Source organism: Sinocyclocheilus rhinocerous, unplaced genomic scaffold (assembly GCF_001515625.1).
Source record: "Sinocyclocheilus rhinocerous isolate Xijiao unplaced genomic scaffold, SAMN03320098_v1.1 scaffold1300, whole genome shotgun sequence".
Lineage (NCBI taxonomy): Eukaryota > Metazoa > Chordata > Actinopteri > Cypriniformes > Cyprinidae > Sinocyclocheilus > Sinocyclocheilus rhinocerous.
The window spans coordinates 1,084,299-1,102,895 of NW_015666578.1; the positions used below are offsets into that span (position 1 = coordinate 1,084,299).

Sequence of the window (18,597 nt, forward strand, 5' to 3'; positions counted from 1 at the left end):
TAATATTCATGTATTTTCTGATCTGAGTGGTCGTGGTAATATTGTGCACTGAAGGGAAGCGCTCATTCTAGCTAATTTATGAAAATGTTTGTGCAAATGTTTTGATTTATCCGTCCTCTTTTTAATGGTATTGACTGTGTTTATCTGTTTGACTCTTGTTCTTAATTCTCGTGTATAAATCATATTGTGAGACAAGAGTTTATGTTATAAAAACATGGTATGTTCCAATGAGTAAGAGCGGGAATATTGTTTATTTAATATGGCTGTCACTAGTAGTAAGAGAGAGCTGCATGGATCGAGAGCTAGTGAACAAGATTATTGTGGAGCTGTGTAGCATGTAAAACTCCAGCCTCAATGTAGTGGAGGGGAGTTAGTACTGTGTTAAGTACTCAGCAGTTCTAGTTTTAGACTGTTTTTAATAATAATCTTTCTTTTAAGCTCTTAAACATATTTATTTGCACATTTTGCACATCCGCTTGAAATAAACATCCTTTTTGGAGGCCCACTTTGCTCCTGTGATTTTGACCCTCCTTGTCACAAAGTGCAAAACCAAGTGACCTGAGCATACAAACTATGTACAGTTACAAAAATCGGATGGTGCGCGTACAGTACGCACATACTATTCTGGTGACGAAATTTGCGTCACACACTGTATGCGGACTCTCATGTATGCGTAAAAACCGAAGTATACTTTGGGCTTAAGCTTATTCTCGTCAACTAAAGTTTAGTCAACTATTAGAAAGCAGCCCTAGTAATTAGAATATAACAGCATCACTTTTTAAAATAATGTCTAACCAATTATTATTATCCCTATACATTTATATTATTGTAAGCAGACATCACATTTGTGTGGCACACATTTCAAATCAATCACTTGTGAGGGTAGCTGCCTATGTAGAAAGCACAGCAGCTCACTAGGGTTTGAAACAGATCTTCTTTTCCTCACTCCTAACTAGCTCTCACTAGTAGCACATGCCGTTCCCTCTGCTCCTTCAGCTGGCTGTGCGTTTCTTGAAGTTTAATCCACATTAATGCTAATGAATGATAATGGAGGGTGTTTCTGAGAAAATAAAACCCCATCGAGACACACTGTCTGTTGAAGAGAGTCCGGTTCAGTTCAGAACCACTGTTTGTCTCTAAGAAACTCACCCAGGGACCCTTACCGCAAAAACTCACCTCAAGCAACAAGCATTTGTCGTCTTGAATGGCAATGGATTGAAGAGCCTGTCCTGGGGTCAGGGTGAGAGACTGTCACCATGGAGATATGGCTCCCGAAAGCACGCGGTCCTCTGCAGATGGAGCCGCATTAAAGATTTCATAACAGTGGTGTGACACTATTATACAACATCAGACTGCCCAACCTTAGGCGTTCACACGGCCCCTTCTCAACGCTTTTGACATTTTGGTGTGTGTTTCTGTCTATGTTTATTCCTCATGTGTTCCCACCAAACAAAACCTGTCAATATGCTGACAAAATGAAACCACAATTTTGAACCTGGCTTTATCCAAAGTTCAGATTTATGTTCTGGAAATGTATGCCAATTAGTGCATATTTAATTAGATAAGGCCTCATTTGCATATTTAACATTTCAGAAAGCTTGCATTACAAAAACAATTACTCGTAATGTACTGTGATTAATCAACGAGGGAAAGTATGAGGGAATCTATTAGAATTTTTTTTTTTTTTACTCTGTTCACCTCTAGTGTCTTGCCTTAATATTTTACAATTTTATTCCCTTTGATAATCACATGATTAGACTATTTTAGGTCCAAAAATATAGTTGAAACGGTATACAAATTCCTCTTAAACATATCAAAGCAACACAAATACAAAAATGTATTTCTTAGAATTTGGCACTAAAAACTACATTTTAAAAGACTATTCCCTTTCATAATCTTATTGGAAAACCTGACATTTCTTTCTTCCTTCTCAGAAAAGAAAGCAAACAAAAATAAAAGAGAGGTAATATGGGAGGACAGCATTAGGCAGTTGTAGATTCACTGATCAGTGGCCGGATTTTGGATGTCAGTGAACTATAGAGACATAGCAAGAAAAACAGGCCAGTGTGTTTACCCAGAATGCTGTGCTCTTGCCAAAGGCAGCACTGTGAGGTTTTTGCTCAGCTCCACTAGAACTAGAGCAAAATGATGCCGCAGGAGTCGCAAGCAGAGCAGACAGACGCGTCTGTCCTGCATTTCCCTTGTTTGCTTTATGTATTTTTTTTTTTATTGACTAGGCGATGCGTTGACCGCACGGCTGAACAACTAGTCAGCCTTAAGGAAAGGTTCAGGTTCATGTCAACAACACACCAGTCGTTTCTCAAAGGCCTTTCATATAGGATGTGTTTTTCAAAGAGGATGAAAACAATGAATGGCCAAACTTGTCAGTAAAAAATATGGTGATAAGAACGTTGCTCTGATGCCTGTAGTGCCTTTATGTTAAATGGGATACATTAGTGATGCGACTTCTGGCACTAGACTGAGTAGTCATCCTTAAAATCAATGTTATTTTACTCTTATATTCAATAACAGGGAATGCAATCAATACACTCACATGATTTTACAGCAAGAAAAATGCCAGTTAAACCTCCTACATCTCACGTTACATTATTAGTGAGTCAATAAAACATGCGGATCGCTCAGACAGAACAAATCATTAAACCGCTTGAACTTCACTTATTAGTGACGCGTTGATGCAATTATAGATGACAGCTGTAAGGATGCAGCTCATCTGCATTTTTTGGTCTCTTGTTTCTCATTTTCCTCTTGACAATACCAGGATTGATCGCAATTAATTTGATTAATTAGTCTGTCATACAGTTAACTTGATTATAGTTTTAATTGGTTAACATCCCTTAGTAATAGCTGTTACTTCTCTTTTTGCACAGATAAAGTGCCTCATTTCTCCAGACTCGGAGATGTGGAGGTGAACGCAGGACAGAACGCCACATTTCAGTGTGTGGCGACCGGACGTTCCACTAAGACCGACCCCTTCCTGGTGGAGGTGAGTGTGTATGTGTGTGTGTGTGTGTGAGAGACAGAGAGGGAATGTGGATTTTAATAAGCAGCTATTGCTTAATGAAGCAGCAAGCTTACTAAAACTATATTTGGGATGTTAAACTACTAGAAGTCAGAAACATGTGACCTTCAGAAAAGAAAAGAAAAACATTACAATTCAGTCCACTTCCTTTTTAATTAAGCAGCGGCAATTGCACTTCCCGACCCAATTTGATGTTTAGGGGATAGTTGGAATTATTTTATTATTAAATGTCATTTATCTCTACATGATGTGTGGTGCTGAATAAAATATACACAATTCAAAGGAGTCAAGTAAAAAAATTAGGCTACAAAAATATTTTGTTTTAATTAAATATATAAACATCTTTTTAAAACAGACTTTTATAAACAGAACGTTTAAGGTAGTACACCTTGAATTGCCTGTAGGTGTATTTTGGGGCTTTATTTTTTATTTTTGTATTTTGTTTTAAAAAGTACAGTGCTAATAATATTATTTCAAGTCTTAATTTTTAAGACTTTCAGTTCGCCACCCAGAATTTTCTTGAGGAATTTTATATAGTATTCCCTTTTCACATCCACTTTATGATTTATGGAAGAACTAATTGGACTATAATACGTGGAGAGAGCTATCCATTAACATTTCCATTTATCTCAATGGCAGTTGCTTGGCTGGTGCAGGACCCTCCCAGTAGCAGTCTGAAATCTGCCATCTTTGCTCATGGACTGCATAACCTTTTGAGCCAATAACCTGAGCCATAAATGTCATATAAGTAATCACTTTTAAGCCAAAATGACTTCATGGCTACATGATTGGCTGAAGACATCACAAAAATCTGCACAGTCCAAAACCACTAGTGACTAAAATGAGTTGTGATGTTAAAAGCACAAGAAATTAATTTCATAATTTTAAGAGGTTTTCTAGATCAGTGTTTCCCAACCTTTTTTTAGTCGCGGCACCCTTTGGAAATTTTAACAAACTTGTGGCACCCTACAAAATATTTTACAGTGGGGTGATTTTGGTGCAGTCGCACGAGATAGCTTGATTTCAAACTTTGTCAAGTCAAGTGAAGTCACCTTTATTTATATAGCGCTTTTAACAATAGTAAGAACTTTGAATTGAATAAAAAATGACAAGTAAGCAGAATTAATAATGATAGCACAAATAAAAAAATTACGACAGGCCTTCAAATTAAATAAATTGCTTTTTAGTTTTAAATTGCTTTTCCTAGTCTAACAGTAGGGTTAAGATATTTAACTTTTTTTTTTTTTTTTACCAATTATCTGGAGCGACTGAGCAGAGCGTACACGCATAGAGTGGGATAATACGCAGAGTGTCACACCTTGTGAAAGTGAAACCTGAGCGGTGAACTAATTTTCGGCAGCCGAAATTTCGGTGCATCTCTAATTATTGGCGACATCAGAAATGGATATTATATAATAGATGCTTTTTTGAACATTTTAGCAATTTAAAAATATAAAAAAATATATTTTTTTACACGGCACCCCTGCTCTCGACAGACGGCACCCCGGTTGGGAAACACTGTTCTAGACAGTGCAAACAGCTAAATTTGACCCTTTAGTGTGGCACCTCTATGGGACATTTTTAAATGATCTATGTAATGATCTTCTTCTTGATCTATGTACACATGCACTCAACAGCAGTGTTAGGGAAAGTTACTTTTAAAAGTAATGCATTACAATATTGCTTTACTTCCTAAAAAAAAGTTATTGCGTTAGTTACTTTTTATGAAAAGTAATGCGTTACTTTACTTCTGCATTACTTTTTCTCATCTGGGCTGGGCTTGCTTGTTTGTTTTTAATATAAAAAAAGTTATATTTTTGACAAATGTAAAAGCCCTTTAACATCAAATGTGAAAGGAATAAGCCTCAGGCTGAAATAAATGTAAATTCACATCTGTACAGTAGAGGGCGCAGCTCAAATAAACCTTTCAGCTGCCATTCTGGATTGCATGAAGAATAAGATGCAGGAGAAGAAAGTTTAAGGTCAGCAGTAAAGGTTTGCATCATATTCTGAGTTTGCATTTCACTGTTTTTATTCATTTTGAGGAATACTGAATCTGTTTTTGTGCAAGTGAGATAAGTAAATGCATGTTCACACTAAGGACAGATTTACTAGCATGAGAGCACAATCCCATAAAAGCGCCAATGGGAGTGAAAAGTTCTGCAGGTGATTTACTGACAATGCGTGAAATAAAGAAGACAGGCGCAGCCGGTGCATTTCCATCATGACCTACGCAATCTACCTAAAGCAGCGCAAGCAAACAAAACGATGATAATAAGGTGCGTGTAATCTACTACCAACACAGGTGCAAAATGGGTTAAGACATGCTTTTATACCAGGGCTATTCAATTAGCTTTATTTGAAGGCCGGATTATCGAATTCAAAATGTGAAGGCCTAAGGGGGTGGGGGCCGTCCCGATCTCTTTCCGGGGGGCCTATAAAATTAGAAATTAAACTGAAGTGCATATTCAGCAGTAAAATGAACTAATATTACCAACAGTAACATCTATAAAAGGTTAACATTAGTTTTGTCAATCGATAAAAAAAACTATTTAATTTCACATTTTTCTGTAATTAATCACGATTAATTGCATATTATTTAAATATGTGTTTAATAGCATCTTTTTACTAAGTAGCCTATTATTAATGAACACCAGTCTCATTGATGCCAATACTGCTGCTGATGTCTCTATTAAATGCATGTTTCCCTCAATTTATTTTGCCATTAATTATGGCATTTAACATTATAGTATAACTGAAAGCCATTATTATTAACACTTAATAGGCTCTGAAAAATATGACAACTTTTAATTTAAGTGAACTTAAAACAATCTTCACATAAACTATAAATTGTATATGCATAAGCTATATAGATTCATCTTTATTCAAGCTACAAAAGTTAATCAGTGCGCAGAGCAGTGATTTCTCTTTTTTTCTTTGATTTCCATCAATGACAGACTGCAGCAGGTTTCACTTTAAAAGCAGCACTGTCTCTTTAAAACCCGATGCACATGACGCGGATCTGACAGATTTCCGATTTAAGGTCTCTGCACACTGAGTCTGACATTTTCTTATGCGTTTTTTTTCGTATTCGAAATCCTAAAACCATCAGTTTGATGCTTTTGCTAGCGATACTAGAGCCACATATTAAAAAAGAAGACCACCAATTCCTGTGAACTCAGTGTGAAAGGATCTATATACAGTGCTTTGTGCTGCAAGACGAAGTGGATGAACTTGACAATCGCCATTCTGGACAGGGTTGCCATGTTTTCACAACAAAACCAGCCCAATTGCTGCTCAAAACTAGCCTAAAGCTAGCCCAATCGCATTTCGAGGGGGGCTCCCCGTTAAAAATCGTGTTCCGGAGGGTAAAATACACGTTTCTGGCAGGGTTCCCCCTGTAAAATTCGCACTCCAGGGACTAAATATCACGTTATCGGGGTCACTTTAACCCGCAGACATGAAAAACAACCCGCGGCAACAGTGATAAAGTAGTCCACTTGGCAACACTGATTCGGAATTTTAGCGTTCGCTTGTACGGTGGCTCTGAACTGTCAAAACACCTCTTAAAATGCTTGCAATGGATGCGAAAAACGAACCCGATCCGAATTTTTTTATGACGGACGAAAATTTCGGAGGCAGTGTGTAAACGTGATTGACATAACGTGAGGTCGTATTTATTTTTTAACGTGCGAAAATCCCGCGGACATGAAAAACAACCCGCGGCAACAGTGATAAAGTAGTCCACTTGGCAACACTGATTCGGAATTTTAGCGTTCGCTTGTACGGTGGCTCTGAACTGTCAAAACACCTCTTAAAATGCTTGCAATGGATGCGAAAAACGAACCCGATCCGAATTTTTTTATGACGGACGAAAATTTCGGAGGCAGTGTGTAAACGTGATTGACATAACGTGAGGTCGTATTTATTTTTTAACGTGCGAAAATTTCGGATTAAATTTTCAGACTCAGTGTGCAATGACCTTTACTCCCAACTCTTTACGGTCATTTTGGACTTTATAACTAATTTAAAAAGGTGTTTAGGAGGTCACCCACCAAAACCGAGCCCCTGCCCCTTTAATCGCCGATGCTACAGTACATAACTCATGTTACTTGTAATGCATTAACCCCAACACTGCTCAAATAGTGGCCGTGTGAAGTTACAATAAGTAAAAAAAAAACATTAAAACTGCTTCCGGAGACTGTGGGATTGCGTTCTGTTGTGCTGCTTGAACACACAAAAGACTCCTGTGTGAAGCCCCCATCAGGCCGATCTCAGCATAAGTTCTGGATGATGGATCTCTGATCTCTTTCAGTTTTTGTGTTTGGTATTACAGCTGAGGTCTGAAGGCCCCTGGCCATGTGGATTCTTGTCTTACAACCTTTTCACTCTCTCATTGCTGTTGGTGAGAAGTTCAGTGTAATTCCATTACTCTTGAAAGGTCACACAAGTTGTGTTGGAACAGTCCGGTATTAAAGTGAGCTACAGCAAATTGAAAATCCTCAAATTCTGTCCTTGTTCAGAAGCAGTGCATGACACTAGTTGTTTGCTCTGAAAGGTACACCGAGTAATTTTTCTTTTTTTTTTTCTTTTTCAAAGTTGTGCACTTAAAGGTTTTTTTTTTGTTTTTTTTGTAGATGTGTGAATAACAGTACGAATAGCCCTTTCAAGCAATGGAGATTCAAATCCCATATTCTCTTGAGTGAGAACTATTATAATAGATAAACCATTATCTAACATAAAATGATCATAGCATGAAAAGTAGGTCATTTTAAGCACATAATTGTCTGAATCGCCCCCAACCACAGACAGACACACACAAACCTGATTCTGGCTGTGACTGTACCCAGCAATTAAAATCACACAACAGCATCACAACTTTGTCATAATCTGTTTAATTGCTGCAAATCTATATTAATTTATAACTTTTCATTTTGATTACCAATAATGTCACACTTGCTTTGCTACAGCATGATTTCCCTCTATATATATAGAGAGAGAGAGAAAAAAATAAAATTAAAATAAAAATTATAATAATAAGCATTCCAACAGAAATTACATCCTATGGAAACATTTTAAGACAAACAAATGACTATGACTCATTATATATCATTTGATGAGTTCAGACAGTTCATTCAACTATTAGAAGATTATCAAATAAATATTGTTTGGTGTTATTTCTGAATCTTACCTGGAAAAAAAAAAAAAAAAAAAAACGATAAAATAGCTTAACAATTTCCTGTACAGCCTGACATACTGTATGGACTAAGAGAAACATATCTTTTTTTTTAATGGAACAGTTTATTGAACCTTTGATATAAATGATACAAATATATTTTGCAAAGTTACAGTACAGTAGTGACAGCTTATAGCATTAATATACTGTATGTGAATACAATTCCTCTAGAATCAATATTTTGTCCCAAACTAGCATGATGCTGTGTCCGCATTTGCATTTTATAAAGTATTTTACTAGACAAAAAAAAAATATGTATAGTGCTACATTTGGCAGAAGAGAAAGATATAAGTCTGCTATAAGTTGATTTTGTGGACTTTATAAATACTCTAGCATATAGATCTGCTATATAGAAGTGTGTTACACATGGACTAAAATCCACAAAACTCCAATCTTGAAAAAAATCCAGTGACTTCAAAGATGCAAAGATTCCTTTATATTCTTATCAAACTGAAATAGCCAGTGGTGGATGAAGTACCTTAAAGCCACACTTAAGTAAAAGTACAGATATCTTACCAGAAAATGACTTTGGTAGAAGTTGAAGTCACTGTTTACCTGATTACTTGAGTAAAAGTTTTAAAGTATGTGATATTTATTGTACTTAAGTATAAAAAGTATATATATTTTTAATTTTAAACATACTTAAATATTGAAAGTAAAAGCAGAAGTAAATGCAAAATGGAAAAGGAGCAAATAAATATATACATATTTTTAAAAAAAAGTTCTATACACAGTTTAAGCAGCAAGATCAGTTTAAACTCTTTCTTCCATTTGGTATCGTTGTGTTATCATAAGAGCCGCTTTAATCTGTTACGAAGACTTTCATTCCAACATTAGAAATCGGTTTTTGCTAATGTGGAATCTGCATCTGAAGTGGCATTTAGATTGATTTACACAGACTGTTCAATGCAGCTCAGAGGGGACATGGATACATCTAACCAGCAGTTACAAATGCATCAATAATGCTTTGTTTTAAACATAAAACCTTGAATACTGATATTTGAAATGATTTAAAACATGAAAAAAAAGTTTAAATGTGAAATTAAAACAAAGCATTTGATTCAGAGTCAGTGAATTTGAGTCAGTGAATCATTCATTCACCCGATTTGTTCAAAAAGCTGATTCATTCAGTAAGGAAACACCGTCCTGTGTGTTGCTCAGAGACGCAAAACAGTGCTGTGATCTTTGTTTGGAACTATTTTCGTTGGCAAAATTGAGCGAAAACAGGCAATATTGTGTCTAAAATGTAAGTCACTTAATGCTAACTTTATTAAACTTGTATAAAATCAATATTACATTTGTTATCATGCTGATACCTGGAGAAAAAATAGCACTCTTTGTGTGATATAGATTAACTATATTTCATGTTATAAATATAAAAGACATACAGAGGCATTTTTTTGCGGCCTACAACTTAGAATGCCTTGAATTTTGTTGATTCTAAATGTGTTTTAATAGACTAAAAGTCTCTGCACACTGAGTCCGAAATTTTCGTATGCGTTTTTTCGTATTCGTTATCCTAAAAATTCGTCATGCGCAGAAACCTTGCACACTGAGTCCGATGCGTATTAATTAATCCGTTGCGAAAAAATTCACAAAACAGCACTAAATGGAGTCTTCCAGCAGTGAGGATGATTTAGTTGTCCTCTTGCTTCTTAAAAAGAGAAAAAGAGAGGAAATATTGGGTCCATCCAATCCTGAGATATAGAGAGGACGGAGAGTTCCCCCTCAGAAGCAGCGGGATTATCCCGGGACGATTCAAAGTTTACTTCAGGATGTCAGTGGCTCAGTTTGATGCTTTTGCTAGCGATACTAGAGCCACATATTAAAAAGAAGACCACCAGTTTCTGTGAACTCAGTGTGCAAGGATCTATATACAGTGCTTTGTGCTGCAAGACGAAGTGGATGAATTTGACAATCGTCATTCTGGATTTTGGCGTTCGCTTGTACGGTGGCTCTGAACTGTCAAAATACCTCTCAAAATGCTTGCTACGGATGTGAAAAACGGAAAAAATCGAACCCGATCCTAATTTTTTTATGACGGACGAAAATTTCGGAGGCAGTGTGTAAACGTGATTGACATAACGTGAGGTCGTATTTATTTTTTAATGTGCGAAAATTTTGGACGAAATTTTCGGATTCAGTGTGCAATGACCTTAAGTCACGTGGTGTATGCGTGCACTCTCTGGGTGTGTTTCTGTGAAATACTCGATAATGTCAGATCGCACATCATTTAAAAAACACATATATTATTTGCAGACGATATAGTGTATGTCGATATACTTACTGTATGCAGTGGAAAATGAAATCATCATGAAATCATCATGAAATCATGCGAGCACTTGTTTGCACATGAGCAATATTGTGTTTTTAGGAGTCTAACTTGCAAGCGCCAGACCACTGATTCTCAAACCTGCTTTCCTGCAATCCGTGTTCTTCCGACTCTATTTTGCAGTAAGTAACAAATATGACCCTGGACCACAAAACCAGTCATAAGGGTCAATTTTCCGAAATTGAGATTTATAAATCATCTGAAAGCTGAATAAACAAGCTTTCCATTGATGTATGGTTTGTTAGGATCGGACAATATTTGGCCGAGATACAACTATTTGAAAATCTGGAATCTGAGGGTGCAAAAAAATCTAAATATGGAGAAAATCATCTTTAAAGTTGCCCAAATGAAGTTCTTAGCAATGCATATTACTAATCAAAAATTTAAGTTTTAATATATTTACAGTAAGAAATTTACTAAATATCTTCATGGAACATGATTACTTAATATCCTAATGATTTTTGGCATAAAAGAAAAATCTATAATTTTGACCCATACAATGTATTTTTGGCTATTGCTACAAATATACCCCAGCGACTTAAGACTGCTTTTGTGCTCCAGGGTCACAAATGTGCTTTGCGGAAATGTATTCGGAGTAAAAGTATACATTTTAATTAGGAAAAATAGTGGAGTAAAAGTGAAAGTTGACAGAAATATAAGAACTCAAGTACAGATTCTCCCTAAAAATACTGTACGAAGTATTATTACTGTGTTACATTAACAAGCATAGTGAAAGCGAGAGACATATGGCCTTACTTACAGCAGTAAGGTTTGTGTGACGCATGACAAATAAATTAACGGCTCCTCAATGAATTGTCAGCCAATTGCTTTATACTTAACTTCAACATCCTGCCTCACATATTGTTTTAATGGCAGTTTTTTCTGTAGTGAAGCTATTTTTCCCGGCATATAATCTCTCTCTCTCTCTCTCTCTCTCTCTCGAACTAACACTGAGCCCTGGCTCCATCATTGACTGGATCCTCTCTTCATATCGTTCTCAAAGCATTGGACGTGAGTCCCCAGGCTTTAGTTACGACGGCTTTAGTTTTTTGTTTTTTTTTCTGTTCCTTTTTTTCTTTTCATTTCTTTTCATGCACTGATTCTTTTTGTATGTAAATCTACTTTGAAAATCTCTTTCAAGACAGAGGATGAGACTAGCTCTGTTCCTCGTGAGCTGAACCTAGTGAAACTCTTTGTTAGGTACTGTCTAATCGACATGGAGTCCAGTGATTGGAAACAGTCTAAATACTCAAAATATGCAGCACACGTGTATGAGTACAAGCATGTTTTTAATCATTGTTTCTCTTGACTCTATCTGCCATCTTGAATTATGTTTATTCACTCATTGTAGTCCATTATGAGATTGACATATTCAAAGATGCATGCTAGAATTTGGCCAAAAGTTTATTTTTTTTCTTTGACTTTCTTTTAACCTGTGTTGGGACTCGGGAGTGTGCGAGTCTAGACTTTTTCACAGCCAACATGCTATTAAACACAAGCCAGCACATCTGAAGAACATCAAATCCTGTGGAAATTGTAATTTTCTCATTTTAATCGTTCCTGTAGTCTCCTTTGGCAAACTGGCTTGCACATTTACACGTAGACGCACACATACTGTATCACACGAGACACGCGAGCCTCCCAGCTCCCAGCCTTTAATTAATGCAGTTAATGTCTTCTTCAAATCTTCACCACAGGCCAAACACTTCACACTGACATCCCCTTACATCAGTTAGCGCTAACAGTCAGCATATGCATTTAAATGATACCTAATAAGACTGTTACAGTGTTTCATAAGCACATTTATCCTGTATTCCTGTATAACAAACCTACTTTACTACAGTTACAATGTAGAAATTTGAGGATATTCAATTAAAAAAAAAATAATAATAATAATAATAATTATAATTTACTCACCTCCATGCATTTTTATTTTATTTTATTTATTTTTTAATAGTTTGGTCTAATGTTGCTTGGATCTCAACACTCTTCAGTTAGATTAACTCTCAAAATGCCAGCAGTGGCATGGTTTATTACAGTTAAATTAAACTAAAATAAAAAACATAAAAATCAAATATAAAATTATGCAACATTTCTCCTTTTTGTTTAGTTTAACTTGATGTACTAAAATAACTAGAACTAAAACTGAAATTAAAAAATAAAAATAAAAAATAAAAAGCAACGATATAGACATATTTATAAACAACAAAAATACTAAAATGACAAAAATAATAAATAAACAAGAATTACTAAAACTTTAACTAACATTAACATGAAAGCAGGAAAAAAAATTGAATTTGAAATATTAACAAAAATAAATAAATAATGACATGGTGGTCTAAAAAACTGCATTGAAAAAAAATATATTGAAGGAATAGTCAATATAATTTGCGTATGTATTTTTTACACATTTATTTATTTATTTGTTTACATTTTGCATTACTTATTTATTTACCTATTTTGTAATTATAAACATATTCATTTACTTGTGTAATGCATGGGAGTAAGGAAGGCAGGTGAAAACGGAGGATTTAAGTGCAGGTAGAAGTTTAAAGAAAACAAAACAAAACAAAACCAGACTAACAGCATGGCGATTAATTATGTGCATCTGTATCACAGCAAGCACAGGGGCTATTTACAGACAGGGGCTAACAGGCTAACAAGACACACTTCAGGAACAATCAGGACTAATCAACATGAAAAACTGCATGGGCTACGAACATGGCAACCGGCACAAGAAACAGGAACAGATCATAAACACCAAGTCACAACACAAGGGATATATAACATCTTACTTCTTTACTTAGTTACTCGCCTCATGCTGTTCCACACTTGCACGACTTTCGCTGTTCATATGCGACACAAGAAATTTTGAAGAATTTTGCAACTGTTTTTTTTTTTCTCCATTCAATGACAGTTCATAATGACGCAGTCAAGCTCCATTAAAAAAAAATAAAAACAATAAAAACAGATTCAGTACAAAGGCATAGTGGCAGGTTTGACATGACCAAACACAAAACACAAATAAACAAAACAAAACAAAAAACACAGAAATGAGAAGAAGATATGAGAGCTGCAATGAAGCAGAAGCTTATCTGCAAATAACAGAATAAGTCATCCTTACTCTGTGCTGTTATAATTTCAAGCATTTAGCTCCGAATGTCTGTTGACCTGCATGTGATGTGAACATCTTGTTAAGATCTCAGCTCATCGTCCCTGTCCAGTAATCTGACCCGAGGTCTCCTGTCGAGCGCTGGCCGTGCAGATGCTTTAATTGCAGCTTGTGTTTTGATCGTGTTTTGGCTTTGAGCGAATCCTCATTGGACTGAGAGTCTCTCGGCTGTGTTCTCACTGCGGTTTAAATAGTACAAACAAATCTGACTGTGTACATCTCCAGTTCACTAGCAGAAGCGCTGCCGTCTCAGTTCAGACGTGTGCTGACACGAGGAAGTTTCTCCACAGTTTAATTGATGTGTATTATTTATTCGGGTGCTGTGGCGTGGCCGTGAGGCACAGTGCGCTGAGCCGTAAAATGGTGATATTTACATCATTTGTGTAATTGCCAGCCATTTCAGTCTTGTGTTTATTTTCTCTTCCGCTTGCCAACATCATGAATGCTTCAAAGCAGTTCAGAGAAGATGAAGGCTGTTGAAGGTGCTCTTTCAGGCAGCGGCGGATGTTGTGTTGTTAGATGTTTGAAACTATGTGAGGTTTAGGAATACCTCCCCCCACCAAAAGAAAAAAAGAAATAAAAAAGTAAATCCTGTCAACATTCACTCACCCACATGTAGCTCCAAACAAATCTTTATGTTATGGAATATAAAAGGAGATGTTTTGCAGTGTCCCTGCTGGTCTTTGCATTATAATGAAAGCAGATGGTGACCAAGGGCTGTCAAAAAAAAAAACACCATAAACATAAAACTGTTTGCAGAGTCTTCCTAGTCTTACAAACTAATGCTGTATCTTCTATTAATAAATCATTAACAGACATTATATATATCCAGTAATGTACGGATTATTTTAACAGATGATTTATGTGCATCTGAATGCTTACAAATGTCATTAAATTGGTTGTTTAAATGGTTTGAAATTATTTATATGTCATCTAATGCACATTTTTTACATTCAGTACCTTTATGGGAATTGGACTTGTAGCTACTGTAACAAAGTTTGAGTAAAGAATGATTATTTAATGGTGTTTATATTCTTGCTAAAGGCATAAAAACAACAACACATAACATCAACAGCATATTTTAAGAGAAAAGCTTTGCGTTTACTCATTTACATATTTATCATAAAATATGATTCCAGAATTGCAGTTTGACAAACCAATCAAATATGTTTCCAACCTTGTTCTACAACACTAATGCTGAAACAAGACAAAAGTCAAATCAATGATGCTATCTGTACTTGCGTTCATGATCATATGAATAGAAAGTTTAATAACATACATTTGTAAGCATTTTAATTTAGGTTAACTAACGATCTGTTAATCATTATGTTCAACAAGTTCATTAGTAAACATTTACAAGCACATCATCTCACATTTGTATCTATTTGAATACGTATTAACTAATGATCTGTTAAACATTGTATGATGTTTGTTAATGATCTATGAATGCAATTTATACAGTGTTACCTTGTTTTCATTGTTGAAATAAAGCTGAATTAAAATGTACATATTCACTAACTTCAACGTAAATTAAAATTGGAAATGTTGATTTGGCAACTAACTGAAATAAATTTGAAGTACCGAATTACTAAAATACAACTGAAACACAAAGCTAAATATAATAATAATAATATACTACTACTACTAATAATAATAATACTAATAATAATAATAGTAGTAGTAGTAGTAGTAGTAGCAGCAACAACAACAACAACAACAATAATAATAATAATAATCGTAGTAGTAGTAGTAGTAGTAGTAACAACAACAACAACAACAATAATAATAATAATAATAATAATAATAATAATAGTAGTAGTAGTAATAGTGTAAGTGAGAGTGATGTTTGCCTGAGCAAATGTAAAAAACTTTAGATTAAGGAACACTTATTCACTGTTAGTTGCTTATTATTAGCATGCATATTACTAGCATATTAATGTTTTATTCGGCATGACAATATTTTAGATCCCTTAATCCATCCCATCCCTAAACTTAACAACTACCTTAATAACTTAAGCAGCAAATAGGGAGTTCATTGAGGCAAAAGTCGTAGTTATTAGTTAGTTAATAGTAGGAATTGGACGTTAAAATAAAGTGTGACCAATATTATCTATATTCTAATTCAGTGTTGTTTCAAATCAACCCACGTCTTCCAACGTCACAACTCGTATATCATCTGAAATTCAGAGTTTCACACTCATAAACAGGACTTCGCTCAGTCATTCATGTGCACTGAACTTGTAATTACGCTGGTTCCCAGCTCACATGAAGGGTACATTAGTTTGCCTGATAAATCTGGGATTTTCTGAGCTCTTGCAGAATTGAGTTTGGCTTCCCATACTTTCAGTGTGAGAGATTTGTGGGGTTATTATATTTAAAATAATCATGAATATTTATGGGGGAAATGTTTCTTAGAAATATTGTTGTCATGCACAAATCTGGAAGAAAATCTTGTGTTGGTGTTGTGTCATAATTAATGTTAACCTAAAGCTGATTCGGTCCAGAAAAATGCGGTCCAAATGTTTACAAAGACCTGATATAAATGTGCTCATGACATGTACCTTACTGATCTTGTCAAAACGCTGATTATAAAACAGATAGTTCCGGTCCTTGATTCTGATTGGTTGAGCCGGGTTCGAAGCTGTTGTAAATTACTCTGCAAACATACACCTTTGTTTACTTATGTGTTGCTCGGCAACCACTTTGTTGGAACCACAACTGTTTCTGAGGAACTACATTGTTTGGTGGAAGAATACTGTTTTTATTAATATCATTACACTTTATTTGCTCTGTTTTATTTTGTGAAACCTTACTACGTATATGGAATAACCGTTTTATAAAAGCAATAAGCCCCGTGAAGCCGTGGTTTACAGTGAATTTATAACAGCTAAGGGGGTATTAGGCACTCGCCCCTTAGCTGTTATAAATTCACTGTAAACCACGGCTTCTTGGGGCTTATTGCTTTAATTCATTGGTTAGAAGGGATGGACACCATGTATATTGAGTTGTTTTTTTTTTAATCTCAAATTTGATCCCTCTGATTAGTATTAATCTGGTTAATGTATTTTCAATAATGTTAGTGAATCTAAAAATTATTATTATTATTTTTTTTTTTGCAGGTGAAGTCATTACCTGTCTTGAGGACGCTGAGAGTCTTCAGTCGGTGGATCTGAACGAGTTGTCTGTCACTCTTGATATCTTCGTGCTCACGTTACCTCTGGAGATCGAGGTCATGGCTCCTGACTTCCACCACAACAGGTCAGTGATTGTGAAGCGTCCTAGATTTGGGAAAGAATCAAACAGCGTGGCTCCAGCTAGAGTGATCCTGATTTTTCTCTGTACATGTGTCAAAGACGAAAAAGGGTTTAAGCATAAAAACAATAAGTGTAATACTGCTTTAAATTGTTGATGTTTTCCCCAAAAATTTTTTAAAAAAATTCTGTTTAGTTTAATTGCAATTTTGTTTTTGTTTTTCTGAGCAAAAAATAAATATAATACATTTTTCCCTGATTTACAGAAGAGACCCACTAAAATGTCATTCAGTGTAACAATCTTGTCAGGAATATTTACAACAAATATCAATTTATGACATATTAAAAGACTAATTACGTTCACCCCAAATACTAATTAGTTGTAATTTTACATTTTTAAAATGTCCCACCATCCTAGGTTTTGCCCATTTGTCAGTAAGAATTTTTTACTAAAACCACAACTGTTTCTGAGGAACTACATTGTTTGGTGGAAGAATACTGTTTTTATTAATATCATTACACTTTATTTGCTCTGTTTTATTCTGTGAAACCTTACTACGTATATGGAATAACCGTTTTATAAAAGCAATAAGCCCCGTGAAGCCGTGGTTTACAGTGAATTTATAACAGCTTCGCATCGTGCCTAACAATGCCCCTTAGCTGTTATAAATTCACTGTAAACCACGGCTTCTTGGGGCTTATTGCTTTATTTGCACATCCATTTTTAGGTACTATGCATTTTTGCTTATGTATAACGTCCCCCTCTCTCTGTTTCAGAGGCGTAATGGTGTTCTGATGTCGCCATACTCAGTGACGTCATCAGTAGGCGAGCGTCGATTGGTTGCGTGGTTTCAGGTGGGCGGAGCCCAGCGTGGAGAGCAGGATCTCTACCGATGCCTCACTCAGTCGACGTACGGAGCCGCAGTGTCAAACTTTGCTGAACTAATCGTCAGGGGTATGAGCGGTGTTTCTTTCAACTATATCCTAGGTTTATTTATTTGCCAGTGTGTTATAACTTAATATGTGTTACATAAGTCTATACCGCAGGCTGTTGGATGCTTAATGCTGATTGGTTGGTGCATGTTTTAAGGTGCGCAATTATATTTTAGGGAAGTAATTCTAGGTCTTTTGACGGCAAACTCCAAACTCTCTTTCTTGGCAAAACAAAACAAAACGAAACGAAATGAAATGAAATGAAATGAAATAAAATATTTTTTTACTATTATATATTAATTATTATTATTATTATTATTATTATTATTATTATTTCATTGCATTGTGACAAGAAAATTTAGCACATTTCCCCCAATTTTCCTTCTCATAAATAAATAAATAAATAAATAAAAATCTCAGTCTCATTAGTATGTTGCAAAAATATATTATTTAAAGGGGTCATATGACGTTGCTAAAAAGAACATTATGTTGTGTATTTGGTGTAATGCAATGTGTTTTTTTAACCTTAAACCGCATTTTCCACATACTGTACATTATTGTTGCTCCTCTATGCCCCGCCTTTCTGAAATGCGTCAATTTTTACAAAGCTCATCGGTCTGAAAAGCGAGGTGT

The 18,597-nt window shown here is 35.3% G+C and overlaps 1 protein-coding gene across 1 annotated transcript in view; it reads left to right on the top strand.

The window, feature by feature from the left end:
• LOC107732911 (receptor-type tyrosine-protein phosphatase U-like) overlaps positions 1-18,597 on the top strand; it is a 297,899-nt gene that overhangs the window by 158,014 nt on the left and 121,288 nt on the right. The window contains exons 5-6 of the mRNA XM_016544352.1: positions 2,889-3,004; positions 17,809-17,986. Of these exons, the coding sequence (XP_016399838.1) occupies positions 2,889-3,004; positions 17,809-17,986 (294 nt within the window). The remainder of the gene's footprint in view (positions 1-2,888; positions 3,005-17,808; positions 17,987-18,597) is intronic.